Here is a 21,850-nt window from a genome sequence, read left to right on the forward strand (position 1 = left end):
TATTTCTTCTTTAGTTCAAATACTTTGCATAAATTAGACAAAATTAAATATGTCTACATAAAAAATGGTAAGATCCAAATGGATCCGATAAATTTTACCACTGACGGAGACCTATAAATGACGTTGAATAGATTCCAACGATTACAACTGAGACAAATTCGATGGCGAGGCAGTGGGAAAGAGTGGATTTCGATGGATGTGGTGTCAACGACGACAATGGAGATTCGTTGGTCATGCGATCTGTGTTTAAAAATCATCCCTTTTAAACTATGCATTTGGGATATTAAAAATTAAAAATACAATATGTCAATGCTTGATTTTGACACCAACTAAACGCACATGTGAAATGCTGAGCTGGCCTAGAAGACACATGTGAATGAGGGATTGAGAATGTAAATGGTGGAAAGACAATGTTTAAAGTGGTTCTGATGCTTAAACAAGCGAATCCTACGTCCACTGATATTGTATTTATATTTAAAGGATCAGGTCGCGACTTAGTGAGCTGACTTTAGAGTGTTGAGAATACAAATGAGAGAGAGAGAGAGAGAGAGAGAGAGAGAGAGAGAGAGAGAATAAGGTATTACAGAGAGAAGATAGCTAATCAAGAGTAAAAATGAGCGAATCCCACAAACGGGAGAGAAGCTCTCTATTTATAGTGGGATACATTGAGGTAATGATTACTGGATCCGTAAAAAGGGGTCAGGTACCGTGCAAATCCTTATTTGCGTCCCGTTGTTCACCTACTCGAGTGATTTCCCTGGTTCATACAGGGATTGGACACATGGACGGCTTCTAGCCTCTCGTCAGTCTGGCGCGCACCCACTGCACTGGCAGAAACATGTTGCTCATGCCAGCATGCGACATGGCCACACCTGAATGGTTGTAGGATCTGCCTAGACTCTGACCATTTGTGCTGATTGGGCTCTACATCAGCCCTACTTTTCTAGGCATAACAGAAGTCCCCTAATTTTTAAGGTTTGAGAATCGAACCTTGGAAATTATAAATGCCTTGATTTGATGTGTTTGGAGGGATGCTGGTCGAAGCGACCTAATTGTGAAGGAGGCCGAGAGGACATTTCCTCGCATGAGACCTGGGGTGATCTTTGCCCTTACAGTCAGCGACCTGGATTTGGGTACCTAGTGCTATAATGATATGATTCCAACTTGGATAGAATCCTCGACCTGTTTACACTTAGCAGCTTTCAAGAGGATAAATGGTCACTGCTTCGCAGCTGTTGTCTGTTGAGGTCGAAGAATCCCATCGCTTCACAACTGACATGAGACGAGGTTGAAGAGTTACGTCGCCTTGCGACTTACAAAACGAAGAGTGTTTTTCATAACGACCTTTTCAGATGTTAATCGTTGCACTTTTGCAGTGGATACATTAAATGAAGCACCTTTTGCTCTGACAGACATGTCTTAAGCGCAATAAGTGCCAGCCATATGCATTAAATGCGAGCCATGCTGAAACGACATTCCCTATCAGAGCATTAAATGCGGACGTGGGCGCATTAAATGTGGAGGAGGGAAAACGTGCCGTTGCTTGAGTGTTTCAATGGAAGGGGATGACGATCTGATTTTCCAAGGTGTGACGGTCACTCTTCCTCGCTGATTCGTGACACGTGGTCACGATCAACGGTCAGATGTGTTTTCTGCCCAAACGTCGTTTGACTTCAGGAAACCAAAACACCACTTCCTCAGCTATATAAACCCCAAGCTCTCTTCAGGCAAAGTCACAGTACTTTCATTCTTAGAGAGAGCAAGAAACTTTCGTGAATCTTGATTCTTTGTCTTCCAGAGTGGTGTTTGTCTAATATTCGGAGCAGAAGAGTCAATCTTTCTCATTTCAAGAGGTAAAAACGATTCCTTTCTCCTATTTTTGGTTTGATTTTGCGTTCGACAGTCACCATGCAGCGACTATTCGTCGGTAGCTCATCGGAGATGGAATATCCTCCGGTGGGTCATACCCATTGATGGTGGCCCTTTAAGTATTCTGTTAGGGTTTTTCTAGGGTTTAAGGGAGGAAATATTTATTTTCTCCTCCACGTCATCGTACGAAATAACATACGGGGACTAAATGGTTCCCTGCTTGTCATTTTTGCAGACCTCAGGATAATGGACCCCCCAATGACCAGAGTCGAGGAAGGGACCAGTTCGCCCGTGTAGGCTGCTCCTGCGGGTCCCACTCGAGAGATCTTCTTGGTACTTACCGAGGAAAAACTTGAAAGGGTGGTAGACTAGTACGCTATCAGCGTGGAGGTCTTCCACGATAAGACACACATAGCTCCGTATCTGCCACGAGGGTTGGCTGTGATCTCCGAGGACATTTTCAAGGGTAGGGGGTTGATCCCTTTCCACCCCCTTGTCAGGTTGGTCCTGGATCATTTCAGGATCGCGCCAGTCCAGCTTACGCCAAACGTGTACATGATTGCCATTGCCATGTACATCGCGTGCCGCGAGAATGGATTGGGCGAGCTTACCGCGATAGAGCTCTTTTGCTCATATATTTTGAAAAAGAGCAAAGACAAGGATTCCTACTACTTGTCTAGGCGAACTACCATAGAAGTAGGGATACACAGTTGCCCGGGTAATGTAGGACCATATGAGACGAAGTTGTTTTTCTTTCGTCACAACAGCATTTGCCACTTCCTGGAGCCGAGTAGGTCATTGGCCCTTTCGAATTTATTGACTTAATTTTTCCTTCGCCAATGAGCTGTTTATTTTTCTGGCAGTTAACAAAACAACCAGTTTGGAGCTGCTCACGAACCCGGACAAAATCACGACCTTCGGTTTTCTGCTCGAAGCAAGTCGTGACACGAGGCTGCTCATGACAACCGCAAATTTGCGGAGGTACGGCTTCTTCAATCGAGACGCTACCTTAGAGACCCCGCCGAGTAAGTTTCTTGACTTCTTTTCGACTTTTCGCATAGCAAACTGTTTTACTAACGGTGTTCGCATGCAGCGACCATGTCTCCCAAAGTGCCCAAGTCACCACGACCAAGGCAATTTTCTTTCCCCTGAAGGGGTGACATCGGATCAGCTGGAGCGGCTCCCAACGGTCCTTCCGGTGGGGGCGCATCGACAGTCGATCCGGCCCGACCCGACCTAAGGGCGCTGCTTGCCCTAAGTAGAAAACCACGGCCCAGAGGCTAAAAAAAGGCAGATTTAGACTGAAGAGTCAGAGTTCAAACCGAAAGGTTTGGGTGTCCAGCCCGAGAGGTCGCAACCTTACTAAGCATTTCGCTCGGGAGGGCCAGCTAGGGACGCGACCGGTATCTCCATCGCCCCCGGGGGTCAACAGGTAAGACAACAGGCGACCGTAGTCCTTGGGAGGAGGTTGGGAAAAGAATCGACAAGGGGGACTTTATTCACCACAGGCACTGGCACTGGCACTGGCACTCCTGTCTTGGAGTCAATGGGACAGCTACCAGACCATCTGCAGCCGGTGGTCTTTGCATTGCTCAAATACAGGCTTGCAGAGGCTTTCGAGCAGTTCATGGCTTTTGGTACCATGGACCTGATGACCACGTCCTTCCACCACCTGAGCCAGGTAAACGAGCTACCCTTGGCGAGGACATTTGCTTATACGATATAAATGACTTCATTTTCTTCGTTATGTAGGCCTTGCTCTCCATGCACCTGTCCATGTAGAAGGTCTAGTTGGGGACTGCTGAGGGATTGGTGGAGGTGAAGGAAGAGAATACGTGACTTAAGCGGGAGCTAAAAGCCGCACGAGCAGATAGGGACTCGTCCATCGTCCAGGCAGAGTAGCATTTGTTCGAAAAGGATGCTGCATTTCTCGTGGTGGACTTTTAGAAGTCCGAGTCGGAGAAGCGCAGCGAGGAGGTGAAAGACCTCCAAAGGACCGTGGCCAAACTCACCAGGGAGGCTAGCGAGAAAGACCAAGCTCTGCAAACGACCTCTAAGCGGGCATGCGAGCAAAGAGGGATAAGGGCAAGCTGTGGGAGAATACTGAGAAGCAGCGGTCAGCGCTTGAGGCCGAGCTCTACTTTACTCGAGGCCACGTCACTTCGCTAACTACGGAGATGCAGCAGCAAGAGGCGGAGATCAAGAATAGGGCTACAGAATGGATGATTCAGTCCATCTTTGCCCTTATTTTGAGGAATCCGGAGATGGATCTATCCGACCTCCCTGACGAGTACTAGAACGGGCTTGCTTCCATGGCGTAGGCCGAAGCTGAGGAAGCGGTCGGGGACCTAACCTGGAAGAGGAACAGCCTAAGCTCGCTCCAGAGGAGCCTGCATTCGATCAGGCGGCCGGCGACCAGCCTATGGATAAGGATCAATGATTCGCTTCTCTTGTTTATTCCCTTTATGCTTATGTACTTTTCCTTTTCATAAATAAAGATATTGCTTTTCACAATCTTTCATGAGTATTTATGATTTCCGCATTCTTTACATATGAGATCGCATTCTAACTATTTATAATAATATTGGTACAAGTTTATACGAACAGAATTGTATACATGGGAAAATGATTACAAATGAACAGAATTGTACACTTGCTATTACAAAGATTGCAAAAGTTAAGACCGACCTTTACAAGGAAATAATTGAGTTTGGAATTACTGATAATATGGTCGGAGATGCTCAGCGTTCCAAGCTCGGGATACTTCAGAACCATTTAGCCTTTTGAGATAGTAAGTCTCCGGTCTCATTACTTTGGCGATGTGGTATGGGCCTTCCCAGTTCAGTCCCAAAAATCCTGCACTTGGTTCTCTAGTACCGAGAAGAACTTTCTTTAAAACAAGGTCGTCGACTTGGAAGTCTCTTCTTCTGACCTTAGAGTCGAAGAACCTTTTCGCGCGTTGCTGATAGGCTGCTATTTTTAGCTGAGCCTTGCTGCGATGATCTTCAACTAAGTCCAGACTTGCGCGCATAAGCACTTCATTGTCGGCTTCATTGTACAAATTCTTTCGAAGTGAACTGGTTCCTACCTCCATAGGGATCATCGCTTCGCAGCCATATGCTAGCGAAAAAGGGGTTTCTAAGGTAGAGGTTCTCGGAGTTGTCCTATATGCCCATAGGACTTCAGGAAGGTCGTTGGCCCAATTCCCCTTGGCTGTGCCAAATTTTGCTTTCAAAGTGTGCTTGATGGTTTTGTTGATAGCTTCAACTTGGCCATTTGCTTGTGGTCTTGTGATTGAGGCAAATTTTTTATGAATACCTAGCTCGTCACAAAACTGCTTAAATTCCTCGTTATCGAACTATTTACCATTGTCTGAGATGAGAGAATGAGGAATCCCATAGTGGCACACAATGTTCTTGAAAACGAAATCCTTGAGCTTTTTGGTCATGATCACAGCTAATGGCTCTGCTTCGACCTATTTGGTGAAGTAATCAACTGCGACCATGGCATACTTGACTCCCCCTTTACCAACTGGCATGGGACCAATGAGATCGATTCCCTACATGGAGAATGGCCAGGGGCTGGTCATGGTTATCAGTTGGTGGAAAGGAGCTCGCGGTATGTTCATGAACCGCTGGCACTTGTCACACCTTTTGACAAAGTTGTAGGTATCTTCTTGGATTAGCGGCCAATAGTACCCTTGAAGAACAACTTTGTTGGCGAGAGATCATGCGACAGTGTGATTACCACAAATCCCTTCATGTATCTCCCTCATGATGTAATCTGCCTCTTCGCTGGTACACATCGGAGGAGACGGGCGCTAAACCCCCGCCTGTATAACTGGTCCTCAATGAGTGTGTAACGAGCAGCTCTTGTTCGCAGGGTCCTTGCTTCGACCTTATCGTTGGGCAAGGTCCCATCTCAGAGATACTGAATGATAGGGGCCATCCAGGAAACTGATTTTGTTATATTCACGGCCTGTTCGATCGGGCTAACACTAAAGGCCTCGATGAATTGAACAGGAATGCTTTTCGGTGCGTCTGAATCCAACGACAAGGCTATCCTTGCCAAGACATCTGCAGTCCACTCAAACTTCTTGTTGGCCCTTAGTACATTGAAGAACGACAATTAGTGATCTGTTGCCCTCGATATGAAGTGACTAAGTACCGCTATTCGCCCATTGAGGCTCATAACGTGCTTTTTGTTGGTCGGGCTTTTCATATCGAGGAGAGCTTGGATTTTCTAGGGGTTGATCTCTATTCCCCTCTGGTTAACCACGTATCCCAGGAATTTTCTCGAGGACACTCCGAATGAGCACTTGAGAGGGTTTAGCTTCATTCTGTATTTCCAGAGGATGTCAAACATCTCAGCAAGATGCGATATCTGATCTAAAGCGACTTGCGACTTGACCAGCATGTCATCCACATAGACCTCCATCGATTTCCCGATCTGCTTGGAGAACATCCGGTTAACCAGCCGCTAGTAAGTCGTGCCAGCGTTCTTGAGGCTGAAGGGCATAACCTTGTAGCAATACAACCCCCAATCTGTAACAAAGGAGGTATGCTCTTCGTTCGACACGTACATCGAAATTTGATTGTATCCCAAGTATGCGTCCATAAAACTTAGCAGCTTGTGCTCGGAGATGGCATCCACGAGCTGGTCATCCTGGGTAGGGAAAACTATTTTTTGGGCAGGCTTTGTTAAGGTCGGTGAAGTCGACACAGGTCTATCACTTGTCGTTGGGCTTCTTTACCAGAACCAGGTTGGTAACCCTGCTCGGATAGAGTGCTTCTCGGATGGATCCATTTCGAAGGAGATTATCTACCTCAAGTTTTAAGGCAGCATATCGCTCTGGATCCATCGCTCTTCTCTTCTGGCGAATCGGCTTGGCTTCACTGTCGATGTTCAAGGCATGACAAATAGTTTTTGGGCTGATCCCGACCATATCTGCATATGACCATGCGAACACATCGATATTCTCTCTGAGGAAGCTGGTCATTTAGGTGGCGAGCTAGGGGTTGAGATTGCCCCCAATCCTCAACACTCTGCTCGGCTCGCTCTGGTCGATCGACACTTCAGACAGATCCTCAACTGGCCCACTGGAAGGGCATTCCTGAATACGAGGATCCATATTATCCTCGGCTAGGCCAGGCTGCGGCTCGATCCGGCTGATTGCCATTGCTTGTCGGGCAATGCCGAGCGAGATGCCCTTCCCTTTGCACGCCATCTGCACTGCCCTTACATAACAGTCGCGAGATATGCGTTGAGATCAACTAACTTCCCCTATCCCTATCGGGGTGGGGAATTTCATCTTGAGATGGTATATCGAAGTGACCGCCTTGAAGTTTCTCAGCAGAGGTCACCCCAGGATACCATTAAAAGCAGATAGGCAATCCACTACCAAGAATTCAGTTACCTTGGTCACCTCGGTCACCTTGTCAGAGTCACCCAGCATGACAGGAAGCGAGATTGTTCCTTTGAGGATTAGGTGGTCCCTTGTAAAACCGTATAGAGGGATCGAGGTGGGCTTCAGGTTAGCCTCGTCCAAATTCATTCTTTCAAAAGATGTCTGGAACAGGATGTTCATCGTACTTCCATTGTCCACCAACATTCTGTGGACGTCAAAGCGCCTTATTAGGGGCGTGATCACGAGAGCGCCTTATTAGGGGCGTGATCACGAGAGCGCCACCATGGGGATGATGCAATCAAACTGCGTTCTTTTCGAAGAAGGTAATTTCTTCCTCCTTGTGAACCTTTGGTGGTCGCCGTGTCATGTTCATCACATTGATGGGATCGTGATAGGATGTGCAAGCATATCTTTCCTGAGCACCTCGTAAGTTCCCCGTGAGGTGCAATCCCCCAAAGATCATTCCGACACTACAGATACCCTTGCGATCACGACGCTTCTTTCCTAGTTCCCCTTGATTTTTCTCCCGCACGAGAGTGGAGTCATCAATATACTCTTTGAAATGCCCCTGCTTGATGAGATCTTCGATTGCCTGTTTGAGAGCTTGACACTCATCGGTGTGATGCCCATTATCCCGATGAAAGCGACAGTATTTTTTACTATTTCTGGCTGATGGGGGATTTTTCATGGGCTCAGGCTCTCCGAGCAGGCTAGCTTCTTCTGACTTGTCAAGAATAGCCGATACAGATGCATTCAAAGGCGTATATTGATTCCTGTCGCGATCGTGATAAGGAACTAGAGCATAAGACTTTTTGGGCTCGAACCGTGGTTTCTTTCATTTTCGTTGATCGTCATTAGCCCATCTGCGATCAACTCTCCTACTTTTTCCCCAACCAAGCGCACTACCTGAAGCGCCGGGGTCATGGCGGTGGAGCGCCAGCACAGAGTTTTTAATACGGAGGTATTTCTCCACAAGGTTGTAGAAGCGGGTGAGGGAAACATCATCCTCAGCTTGTAGCTCTTTCCACAGGTCGGTCTATGGGCAAACTCCCGCTATGATGAGAGTCTGAACAGACTTTTCGAGAGTGTGAGCTACCTTATTAAGTTCTCTATGGAATCAGTCGATGTAAGACTGGAGGGATTCATCCCTCTCTTGCCTTATGTTGCTAGGGTAGCTTAAAGGCATTGAGAACTTTCGGTTTGCTTGGAAGTGTCTCAGGAACGTCGTGTTCATCTGAGACGACGAGCTAATCTATCCCGCTGGAAGCGACCTAAACCATTGCTTGGCATGAGAGGTTAGGGTTACTGCTAAACAACGACACTTCGCCAAGTCTGAAACCTGGTGAAGCTCCATCAGATCGTTGAATTCATATAAGTGATCCTGCAGATCAGAATTTCCATTGAACGCCCGCATATCGGGCATTCTAAATCTTGATGGGAGAGGGGCGGCTAATACCACCGGAGTAAAGGGAGACACTATTGAGACCTGCCCTTACTCATTTTGCTGAGCTTTTAGCTGATCTAGAGCTCGCTGTAGCTCCTCAATCCAAGGCAGCGGAGCTATCTAGGGATTGCTTTTCCCCATGCAAGTTCGGCCCTCGCGATTACGGTTGAGGAAAGTCCGAAGGTTGGATTCCTCTTCGCCTCGGCTGACAATTCTTGTCACTCTTGACACACACTGGCTAGAGTCATTTGTGGCGATGAATGGTGTGGGGAATTTTTACGACCTCTGCGATGGTATGAACCACCCCGCGGAGTGTGGGAACTGTCCCGTAGAATGTGGGAACCACTCGCACTATGACAATCAGGATCGTTATGGCGGTGATGAGAATTGCCCCACCTAGCACTTTTATGGGAGTGTTCATGCAACGTGGCATGGGACGGCTTAGGATGCGACCTTTCACCGAGCCTTAACGCCACGAGTATTCTACTCGGGACGTGGTCGATGCTTGCCGGCCTTTGGAAGCCCTTAGGCCCGTTGTTTGCCACTTGCTTACCCTTTCTTCGACGAGCTGAAGTATGCGCGGCATGGGGTATCGCCCTTTTCTGCGCTTTCGCGCGACCTGCAGGCGTTTTTGGCAGTTGCACCGCCCCATTCGATTCGGGTGGCATGCCCCGGTCCAAACGGTCTAACCTTTGATTGACCGTTTGGAGAGTATTTTTGAACCTCTCCAGGTAGCTCATGATGGCAGGGTCAAGTTGTGAACTTGAAGGGATATCCCCCGCGACATTTTGCGGAACTGAGGGCACCTCTAGGGAAGTGTCTTCTTGTACTTGGGGGGTCTCCTCATTACCATGATTGGTTCGCTCATATTCGAATCGGCGAGCCATTTGTTGTTGTAGGACCGTTTAGTCAGAGATTCTCCTGATGAAGGACGAATACTAAATTAGGCTCTCCTTTTAGTGCCAAACTATTGATGCTTGATTTTGACACCAAATAAACGCACATGTGAAATGCTGAGCTGGCCTAGAAGACACACGTAAATGAGGGATTGAGAATGTAAATGGTGGAAAGACAATGTTTAAAGTGGTTCGAATGCTTAAACAAGCGAATCCTACATCTACTGATATTGTATTTATATTTGAAAGATCAGGTCACAACTTAGCAAGCTGACTTTAGATTGTTGAGAATACAAATGAGAGAGAGAGAGAGAGAGAAAGAGAGAGAATAAGCTATTACAGAGAGAAGATAGCTAATCAAGAGTAAAAATGAGCGAATCCCACAAACGATAGAGAAGCTCTCTATTTATAGCGGGATACATTGAGGTAATGATTACTGAATCCGTAAAAAGGGGTCAGGTACCGTGCAAATCCTTCTTTGCGTCCCGTTGTTCATCTACTCGAGTGATTTCCTTGGTTCATACAAGAATTGGACATGTGGACCGCTTCCAGCCTCTCGTCAGTCTGGCGCACACCCACTGCACTAGCAGGAACATGCTGCTTACGCCAACATACAATGTGGCCACGCCTGAATGTCTGTAGGATCTGCCTAGACTCTGACCATTTATGCTGACTGGGCTCTACGTCAGCCCTACTTTTCTAGGCATAACACAATTAAATACAAAACAACCCACTACACCACCCCCAAAACTCAAAGACCTTGCAAGCCCCATTTCCACATCCATGGAACCCATTACCCATCACCAATACATAAGTTAGCTGATAATACTCATTTAAAAAAGAGATCCAACCCCACAAACCACTTCCATCACACAATAAACAATAATAAACTAAAATCCAAATCAATGAAGGTAAAAAACAAAATCCAAAAGGAACTAAAAATTTTAAATTACCTTTTTGGTCAAGGTAACGAGAAAACTATTAGGAGATNCTCACTAATTTGGAGGTTGGGAGGGATAATAATGTCATATTGATGATTCATAAAGTAGTCATGTGATTTTTGGAAAACATCATTAACCACCGGTGGATAGTCTGATCATAAAAGAGTAAAAAGAGGGTTTTATGAGCTCTTGAGTTCCAGTCTCCTCAGGTACTAATAGGGATAACCACTGAAACTCTTATTTAATCCCTAATTCTAGAGAATCAATTGAGGTACGCGTAAGTTGACACCCACAATGATAAAAAGAAAGAAAAAAAACATCATTTTGGAAAACTTTTGAGTACAGGAAAAAAAACATCATTTTGGAAAACTTTTGAGTACCTTATGTTTCTTTGGTTGCTGCAGGGACAACACCGATAATTCATGAAAGATATATAAAACAAATTACATAACCTGCTGTTTATCGAATCTTATGCCCTAATTAATTGTCGCAAAGTTTTTATTTGAAGCTGCATTGTTTAATTCTAAAGTTCAATTCATCCTCACTTCTTGCTTCTAAGTTCTAACGTGACTTGTTTTTTATATTCCAAAAGTTTTAAAATCTCTCTTTGGCATTGAAAACTCTGCTCCACTCCCCAAAAGATCCTCACAGACGCATCGAAAAATTGGAGAAAATGCATGTTGCTCCTCACGTGCTCTTGTTGCCCTACCCAGCACAGGGCTACAACAAGTCCATGCTGAGTCTAGCTGCTTCTTAGCCGTGCGAGTTTTCAAGTCACCTTCGTAAACTCAGATCACAATCACGATCCTCTCCTGCACAACACTGACATATCCGCCTTCTGTAATTGCTTTCCCCAAGTTTCAGTTCAGGTCTATATATCTGATGGTCTTCCGCCCGATCACCCACGTTCCGGTCTATACGCTAAAAAATTGCTTTTCTTCAATAGGTTTTTGTTCAAGCAGGCCTTGCGTGAGCTGTTGAATTCACTTAAAGAGGAAAAGGGACCGTTCCAGCTCCCAACGTGCGTAATAGCAGATGGTAATATGTGTTTTGCCATTGATGTTGCTGAAGAGTTTGAAATTCCTACTATTACTTTTCGAACTTACAGTGCTCATTGCTTGTGGATTTACTTCCATCTTTCCAAGCTTGTTGAAGAAGGGGAAGTTCCATTTGGAGGCGAGTATTGTTATTATTTTCATTATTATCATTTATATGTCTCTTTAACATTTATGATACACCAATTAGGACATATAATTAGAATATAAACTTAAAATACACAATATTTAAATTGATACAATTATATTAGATATTCATAAACTCTACATACATGAAGGACAAGATTCAAAATGCAACAAAACATCTATATTTAAGGGGTTATATAAACGGGGATGTGAGTGGTCCGGTAACTTTGTAGTTATATATCGTACTCTAATCTTTTCATTGAGGAATATGCTATGTATATATTTAGGATAATTACAAACCTTTCCAGTTATATTGTTATAAGGATTGACATGGTGGAAAGCACCAGGATAATGGATAATAATAGCCTAATAAGTTTCCCAACCAAGATCTTTTTTATTAATGGTATATATGTTTCCTTATCAAATAAAAAGCTTTCATTGAGAAAAATATTTGATAAAAAAAATAGTGATGCTAGGGTCCATTGTAATTGCAGATGAAAACCTTGACAAGCCTATTTCTTGCATTCCTGGGCTAGAAAATATTATTCGTCGGAGAGATCTTCCAGGCATTTGTAGATTTGAAAAAGCCGATGACCCTATATTGCAGTTCTTCATTAGAGAAACCTCTGCCTTCTCGAGCTTCTGGTCTTATACTTTAAATGAAATTGAAGCCCCTATGATAACTAGACTGGGTTCTTTCTTCAACATAATTTACGCCATTGGTCCTCAACATGCTTTCAAGTCACGCATCAATAACTCTTCACCTTCAACTTCATCCAATGGTATTTTATGGGAAGAGGACAAAAAATGTTTGACGCGGCTTGATTCTCAACCGACAAGCTCAGTATTATATGTTGGTTTTGGGAGTATGATAAGGCTCACTCGGGACCAAATCTTGGAATTCTGGCATGGCTTATTTAAGAGTGAAAAATCATTCTTATGGGTCATACGACCTGATTTGATTGGTGATATCATATTCTATGGAGCTGGAAAAGGGCACCAAGGAAAGAGGGTTCATCGTTAGTTGGGCGCCGCAAGAGGAGTCCTCTCGCACCCAGCCATTGGTGGGTTTTTGACACGCGGTGGATGGAAACTCAACGTTAGAGAGTATTGTCGATGGAGTGCCTATGATTTGTTGGCCAAAAATTGCTGACCAACGGTTAATAGTAGGTGTGTAGTGAGGTTTGGAAAATTGGATTTATTATGACAACGTGTGATAGATCAATAGGTAGTATGAGAACTGATAGTTAAAAAGAGAAGAAATCATGGAATCAGCTAATAAATTTAAAGGCTGGCTGGTGATAGTATTAAGGAAGGGGGTCTTTGTATCAACATAGAGAAGTTGATTCAGGATATCAAATCAATTAGCTCTTAGCTTACCTTTACATATAATGTGAAATAACAAGTTCTTTTATCTGCAACTAAAAAGTTAATTACTTTTTATGTTTATCTAAGTTCAAGTTTTTGTACAATATAGAAGAATCTATAATATCTAAGAGTAATCTAGGGTCTTGAACAGGCACGACCCAAAATTTTCTGGGCAATGGTAGTTCATCTCTTTTTCCGCCAATGATAAATTGCAGAGAATCACAGAAACCTTCCCATCTTCCCAAATCACAATCAGCCACAATCAATGACAATTGAAATATACAATGATGAAGTTGTTGTAGTGTGTTGATCTCTCATAAATTTTGATGTGCCAAAACATCTAAAAGTTTGATTGATTACTAACCAAAATAGCTAAGGTATGACACATCATAACCAAACCAAAATAGATTGTAGGTGGTATGACGTGCTAGCAGATTTTTCAAGAGGTAGACTTGCAAGATCAAGGCACAATTATTCAATGAAGAAAACTCCCAGATGAACGTGTCACATTGATGACATCGTTCCCCATGGCTTTCATCACCCTCAAAATGTGTGGCACCTGCACACGTTCCATTCAAGTCAAAAGTCAAGATATTCAAAAGAATCCTTGCACTCTTGACTATTTTCGAAGTCAATCAAGTCAAAACTCATTATCAAAAAGGAACGACCGTTCTGCGTGGTGGAACTCCATTCAAAACCCTAGATCTTAGAAAATTTATCCGTTTTGTCAGGAACAACTTTGTGTATGTCCTCTGGGTTCCATAGGCTATCATAGGCATTAAATGAACAAGACTAACTCTTTTAAGGGATATAAAACTCAGATTTTTTGCAAAGGGTAGAGAAGAGTCATATCAAATCAGATACATTATCATATAATCCTTAACTCAAAATTCAAATACTTATTCTCATTGTACTCATTTTGTAAATCTTTGAGGATCTTATTCTTATTGTGTGTATAAGCCTATAAAGAAGAGGCAATACTTCAAAAAACTTTGATTACAACTGAGTGGTGAAATACCTGTAATCTAGTGTGTGTGTGGCAAATCTTGTAAAACTATTGTATTTGGCGCAACCCAATTCTTGTGGAACTTCAAGGAGGTTGCCTTGAAGAAGTGGATAGGGACTGTGGATATAGCTCGAACCACATAAATCTTGAGTATTTATCTCTATAATATTTTAATACTCATTCATACATTCATTACACTTAATTATTATAAGTATTGCATTTATTATTTGATTTGGGTATCTTTATTCTCATTTACATTACATTAGTTTGTCATTTAGGTTGTTGAGTTTATTTATTGACTATAATTTGAAACTCATCATTTGCTATTATTGTATTGATAGTTTTTTACTGCTATAATTTATTTTATTCCTATTCACCCCCCTACGACTATGGCCATATTTAGGGTTAACATAGTGTATATTGTCAAGAGATTTTTTAACATTTTTATAATTTTTGGAGATTGGTGGTGAATCGTATACACCGTCTATGTGTGTAGGAAATTAATTGTGTGAGGCAAGGTTTATGGTGACTTTTGAGGACATGATTGATGATTCAAGAAAGAGGTAATGTTAGCTGGATTACTTGTCATTGAAAGCATAATGAAAGAATTATTTATTTTTCTTTTCAAATTTTAATTTTATACATCCTGACTAATCACTAATAACCCTACTCTGTTTCAGTTAGCTCCCTTACCTGTGCAGCTCCAGCTCGAGCTTGAGCCACTCAGTTTTAAAGGATAATTTTGACTTTTAACATACTTTTAATACCCTTATGTTTTCTTTTCTTTCTCCTCTTTTTTCTCTTATCTTGTTTTCTCTTCATTTCTCCTCCACTTGACACAGTGAATTAGCATCAAAAACAAGGCTACACTCGACATACCTTAAAGGTTGTAAATAAGTCTCAATCACAAAAACTTAATTGTAAAATTGAAGAAATATTAAAAATTTATATATCCTCAAAAGAAATGAATAATATGTATATATAGTGGTGAAACCAACTTTACAAGACTCCAATTAAAAAGAAATAAAATCTAAATTAATTAAAAGAAAAACTTAACTATTGACTAATTTTAAAATGAGAATAGACCTAAATAAAATAAGAAATACCCGTATGAAAACTTAAACGGCCAGGAACATGCCTCAGTTGTCTCACCTGCATCGTCGCTGCATGAAGTGGCCTATATTCGGCTTGACATCGCAATTTCAGGTCTGTTTCATTTCGTCTAGGCTTAATTGTATAAATTTATTTATCATAGAAAATTTGCCTGGCACCATTTATTAAGGAAATAGAAGTTCCAGATAATTTTCTCTGAAAAAATAAACCAAGCGATTGTCTTGCCGTTGAAGAAAATAGTTCAGCACCCATAACAGACTCTTCAAGAGAACGATCGAAATAGGTTTTTTTTTTTTTTTTTTTTTTTTTTTTTTTTTTTTACGTTCTATAGGGAGAGTGGGTTAACATATCAGTCCTTCAAGTTTGGTCACAGTAAAACTCGGTTTTCAAGTTTCAAAAAGTGAAATTTTAATCCAAAAAGGATAGTGTATTTGCTTCCTTCTCATCGTAATCTATTAACTTTGTCCAAATTATGTCAAAAGATTTAAATAACAAATTGTTTGAGTACATGGAAAATACATAACCTTTCAAACAAATAATCTCATATCTTAAAAGAAAACATATAATTGGTAGAACCCAAAATTGTTCGTTATAGAGTGCAATTAGAAGTACGAAAATTTTAAATTTTAAAGATTGATAGTAATTTGATGTCCAAGAAAAAGTTAAAATATTAAATACATATAGAAGATAATAAAATTGAAATGATAAAAGAAATAAAAAGAAAAAAAAAGGCACTAAATTAAGTTTTTTAATAGAGGCACAACTTAAAAGACGAAATACAAAGGGTGATAAGTACGTTTCAAATTTTAGGGGGGCTCGGAAGCACATATTTATACGTAAACTCGTACGCACACTAGTACTATCCCTAAGTTTAGGATCAAAAGAATCAGATATTAAAATCTGAGGACTGAGTGGACTTTCAGCAAACTTCAAAGGCACTTACTATCCATAAGTTTTGGATCAAATATCACATTTAAAAATATGAGGACTCAGCTGATTTCACTAAACTTCAAGTTTTTAACTTAGTGATAGTTGAACTGGTGTTTTTTAAAAAAATCTTCGTGGGTTGGATCGTTTGGTAAGTGGTAGCTATAAGCTATAACAGCGGCCAGCGTTTTGGTTTGATTAGGCTTGGACTCTGCCGTTTTATTGTTTATCACTTTATTACTGAATATTACAATAAAAAATTATTTTCATGACATATTGAAATCTATAGTCAACTCTCGACGTTGACTGTGAACAATTTTCGGTGCTGTGCTAAGGTCCAAAAATTAGAAGAGTAAATAATCATATTGGTAGTTGGATTAGGAAGGATATTGAAGGAGAAATATATAAATAAAATTTTGTGCTGTCAAACTTAAAAGTCAATTCCGGTATTCGGTCGTTTTCAGTAAGAGGTCACTACTCATTTTGTAATTGAATGGTAGTAGTGACAGCGTTGACATAGTTGTCATTCTCTATTTAAAGTCTTTGAATAAATGATAAATCTTAATTATTGCTAGATACGTAATTACACGTATATAGAGGATTTGAGTGGTTATGGAAAAGTTGTGGGATATCCTATTCCTACCCACCTTAAATAATCTTATATATGGTTTAGGGTGTATGATTTTTTTAAGGTTTAGGTTTTTTATGGTTTAAGGTTAAGAGTTTATCGTTTTTAGGGTTTAGGGTTCTTTAGGGTTTAAGATTTTTTACAGTTTAGGGTTTAGCGTCGTTCAGGGGGTTTCAGGGTTTTGTTTAGGTTTTAGGGTTAATGTTTTTTGGGTTTTGGTTTAGGGTTGTTTAGGGTTTGAGATTTAAGGTTTTTTAAGCCTTAGGTTTAGGGTAGCGGTTTAGGTCTTAGGGTTTTTCAGGTTTTAGAATTTAGGGTTTAAAGTTTTATAGGATTTAGAGTTTAGGGTTTAGTATTTTTTGGTTTAGGGTTTTTAGTGTTTAAGGTTAGGGTTTAAGGGTTTCTAGGGTTTAGGTTTTATGGTTTTTCAGGGTTTAGGGTTTAATATTTTTTAGGGTTTAGAGTTTAGCGTTCTTTAGGGTTTTGGGTTTTTTATTGTTTAGGGTTTTTAAGGATTTAGCTTTGGGGTTTTGGGTTTTTAGGATTTAGGTTTACGGTTTACGATTTATGGTTTAAGGTTTTATTTATTTATGATTTTTAGGTTTAATGTTTATGGTTTGGGTTTGGGTTTAGCATTTATGGTTTAGGGTTTAAGATTAAGGGTTTTGGGTTTTCAAGATTGTCTTTAGGCTTTTTATGGACTTAGAGTTCAGTTTTATGGTTTTTTAGGTGTAAGTTTAGGGTTTTTTATGGTTTAGGTTTTTTGTGTTTACAAGTTTTAGGTTTAACGTTTATGGTTTCAAGTTTGGGTTATGATTTAGGGTTGGGGTTTAGGGTTTAGTGTTTAGGGTTACGGTTTTAGGGTTTAGGCTTTTGGTTTTTTGGATTTAGGGTTTAGGGTTTCAAGTTTTTTTTTTCTGTTTACGATTTTTTTGGGTTTAGGGTTTTAAGTTTTTTAGGGTTTACAGCTTAAAGTTTTTAGGGTTTTGGGTTTTTAAGATTTAAGGGTGTGGTTTTTATGGTTTTGGCTTATTTAGGGTTTAGTGTTTAGGGTTTTTTAGGCTTTAGAGTTTAGGGTTTCTAGTTTTATAGGCTTTAGAGTTTAGGGTTTAATGTTTTTTAGGTTTAACATTAAACTCAAGATTCTTATGTAAAGGGTAGAGAAGAGTCATATCAAATCAGATAAAATTCCCATATAATCCCTTAAGCTCAAAATCCAAACACATTCTCACTTGTACTCATTTTGTAAATCTTTGAGAGTTCTCCATTCTTATTGTGTGTATAAGCCTAAAGAAGAGGAATACTTCACAAACACTTTGATTACAACCGAGTGGTGAAATTCTGTAAAACTAAGTGAATCTGTAAATCTAAGTGTATGTGTCGAAATCTTGTAAAACTAATGTATTTGACGCACCCAATTCTTGTGGAACTTCAAGGAGGCTGCCTTGAAGAAGTGGATGTAGAAGCTTGTGGATATAGCTCCGAACCACTATAAATCTCTGAGATTTCTCTCCTCAACTTATTTATTTTCTTGTTTATACTTTCATTACACTTAATTATTGTCCTAAGTTGATTGCATTTATTATTTTGATTGGGTATCTTTATTGCTCATTTACAACAACATTAATTTGTCATTTATTGGTTGTTAGTTTATTATTGAATATAGATTTGTTAAACTCATCATTTGCTATCATTGTATTGATAGTTTTCATTTTGCTAAATTTATTTTATTCCTTTCACCCCCTCTAGGACAATAGATATTTAGGGTTAACCTAGTGTATTATTGTCAAGCTCATTGAGATTTTTTAACATTTCTTAAATTTTTGGAGATTGGTGGTGAATCAGTTATACACAGTCTATGTTAAGTGTTAAGGAAATTAATTGTTGAAGGCAGAGAGTTTATGGATTTGCAAAAATAGCATCATTTTGAAAAACTATGAGTAGCTTACGTTCTCTGGTTGCTATAATCATGAAAGATACTAATGTTAATTTGAGACGTAGCTCCTAAGTTAGGTAAGCTAATTTCGACATCTTATAGGTAGACAAATCTAAAAAGGAGGACAAAATAAAAAGAAAAGTTACATACGACTCATTCTTGAAATCTCCTTTATCGGTTTGACTTTTGAGGACATTGTTGATGCGTATTTTGACACCAACTAAACACACGTGTGAAATACTGAGCTGAACAGAAGACACACGTGAATGGGGCATTGAGAATGTAAATGTGGAAAGACAATGTTTAAAGTGGTTCGGATGCTAAACAAGCGAATCCTAAGTCCACTGATATTGTATTTATATTTGAAGGATCAGGTGCGACTTAGCGAGCTGACTTATAGAGTATTGAGAATAAAGATGAGAGAGAGAGATAGTAAGCTATTATAGAGAGAAGATAGCTAATCAAGAGAAAAATGAGCGAATCCCACAAACGGAGAGAAGTCTATTTATAGTGCGACAATTGAGGTAATGATTACTGAATCCCTAAAAAAAGGTCGGTATTGTGCAAATCCTTCTTTGCGTCCCGTTGTTCCACTACCCGTGATTTCCTCATTCATGCAGGGATTGGACACATGGATGGCCTCCCGCTCTCTGTCATCTAGCACGCACTCACTGCACTGGCAGGAACATGCTACTCAGCCAGCATGCGACGTGGCCTGCCTGAACGCTGTAGGATCTGCCTAGACTCTGACCATTTATGCTGATTGGGCTTTGCGTCAGCCCTACTTTTCCAGACATAACAGAAGTTCCTAATTTTTAAGGTTGAGAATCGAACCTTGGAAATTATAAATGCCTTGATTTGATGTTTGAAGAGATGTGGTCGAAGCGACCTGATGCGAAGGAGGTCGAGAGGACATTTCGATGTGACCTAGGGTGATCTTTGCCCTTACAGTCACGACCTGGATTTGGGTACCCAGTGCTAATGACGATTCTGACCTGGATGGAATCCTCGACTGTTTACACTTAGCAACTTTCAAGAGGCTAAATGGTCGCTGCTTCGCAACTGATGTCCGTCGAGGTCGAAGATACATCGCTTCGCAACTGAGTCGTCAGGTCAAAAAATCACATCGCTTTGCAACCGACGTGAGACGAGGTTGAAGAGTTACGTCGCCTCGTGACTTACAAAATGAAGAGTGTTTTTCATACAACCTCTTCAGATGTTATCGTTGCACTTTTGCAGGATACATTAAATGAAACACCTTTTGCTTTGACAGACGTGTCTTGAGCGTAATAAGTGCTAGCCATGCGTATTAAATGTGAGCCATGTTGAAACGACATTCCTATCACAGCATTAAATGCGGACGTGGGCGCATTAAATTAGAGGAGGGAAAACGTGCCGTCGCTTGAGTTTTCAAGAAGGGGATGACGATCTGATTTCTCAAGCGTGAAGGTCACTCTTCCTCGTTGATTCATGACACGTGGTCGATCAAGGTCGATGTGTTTTCGCCAAACGTCGTTTGACTCGGGAAACCAAAGCGCCACTTCAACTATATGAACCCTAGCTCTCTTCAGGCAAAGTCACAGTACTTTCATTCTCAGAGGAGAAGAAAACTTTCGGAATTTTGGTTTTTGTCTTCCAGAGGGGTGTTTATCTGATATTCAGAGCAGAAGAGTCAATCTTTCTCATTTCAAGAGATAAAAACGATCCTTTCTCCTATTTTTGGTTGATTTTGCTTTCGACAGTCGCCATGCGATGACTGTGTCGGTAGCTACGGAGATGAAATATCCTTTTGGGTCGGTCATTGATTGTGGCCTTTAAGCATTCTGTTAGGGTTTTTTTTGGGTTTAGGGAGGAAATATTTATTTTCTCCTCCACGTCATCGTACGAACAGTGTACGAGGACTGAATGGTTCCCTGCTTCGCTTTTGCAGACCACAGGAGAAAGATCCCCAACGAGAGTCGAGAAAGGGACCAGTTCGCCCATACAGGATGCTCTGCGGTCCCACTCAAGAGATCTTCTCGTACTTATCGAGGAAGAGCTTGAAAGGGTGGTAGACCAATAACTATTAGATTGAGGTCTTCCGCTATAGGACCCACAGCTCGGTTCCGCCCATGAGGGTTGGCCGCGATCTCCAAGAACATTTTCAAGGGTGGGGGCTTGATCCTTTCCACCCCTTGTCAGGTCGGTCCTCGATCATTTCAGGATTGTGCCAACGCAGCTCACACCGAACGCGTACATGATTGTCATTGCCATGTACATCGCGTGCCATGAGAATGGATGGGCAGCTAACGTGGTAGATCGGTTGCTCATATATTCTGAAAAAAAGCAAAGAACGGATTCCTACTACTTGTCCAGGTGAACTACCATAAAGCGGGAGACACAGTTACCCGAGTATGGAGGACCGTAGAGACGAGTTCTTTTCTTTCGTCACGACGACATTTGCCGCTTCCAGGAGCCGAGTGGGTTCTTTTCCTTCTGAATTTATTGACTTGATTTGTGTCCTTTGCTAACGAGCTGTTTATTTTTATGGCAGTTACAAAACGACCAGTTTAGAGCTGCTCGCGGACGATAGAATCGCAACCTTCAGTTTTCTACTGAAGCAAGTGGCGACGTGAGGCTGCTTGTGACAACTGCGAATTTGCGAAAATACGGTTTCTCAATTCAGAAGCGACCTAGAGACATACCGAGTAACTTCTTGACCCTATCTTTTTTGACTTCGCGGGCAGTGAATTGTTTTACTAACGACGTTCAGTGCAGGACCATACCTCCCAGATGCCCAAGTCACCACAACCAAGGTAATTTTCTTCCCCAAGGGTACCAAGACCAATTGGAGTGGCTCTCAATGTCCCTCGGCGGGGCAATTGACAGCTGACGCCGACCTGGGGCGTTGCTCGCCTAAGCAAAAAACCACGGCCCAGAGGCTAAAAAGAGGAGGCAGATTCGACCGAAGAGTCGGAGTCCAAACTAAAGGGTTTGGGCGTTAGCCCGAGAGGTCACAACCTTACCAAGCATTCTGCTTGGGAGGGACAACAGGGAGCGATCGGCATCTCCATCGCTTCCGGGGGTTAGCAGGTAAGACAATAGGCGACCAAGTCCCTGGGAGGAGGTCGGAAAAGAGCGGCAGGGGGGACATA

The 21,850-nt window shown here is 41.6% G+C and overlaps 1 protein-coding gene across 1 annotated transcript; it reads left to right on the plus strand.

Annotated features, from left to right (window-relative positions):
- The first annotated feature begins 11,349 nt into the window (after positions 1-11,349).
- On the plus strand, positions 11,350-12,762 carry LOC116135804 (7-deoxyloganetic acid glucosyltransferase-like). Its single transcript, XM_031421525.1, has 2 exons — positions 11,350-11,733; positions 12,233-12,762. Exons 1-2 carry the CDS (start codon positions 11,601-11,603, stop codon positions 12,760-12,762), a joined length of 663 nt encoding a protein of 220 aa, XP_031277385.1. The 5' UTR covers positions 11,350-11,600.
- The last annotated feature ends 9,088 nt before the right edge of the window (positions 12,763-21,850 follow it).

Source organism: Pistacia vera, unplaced genomic scaffold, assembly GCF_008641045.1.
Source record: "Pistacia vera cultivar Batoury unplaced genomic scaffold, PisVer_v2 Contig303, whole genome shotgun sequence".
NCBI lineage: Eukaryota > Viridiplantae > Streptophyta > Magnoliopsida > Sapindales > Anacardiaceae > Pistacia > Pistacia vera.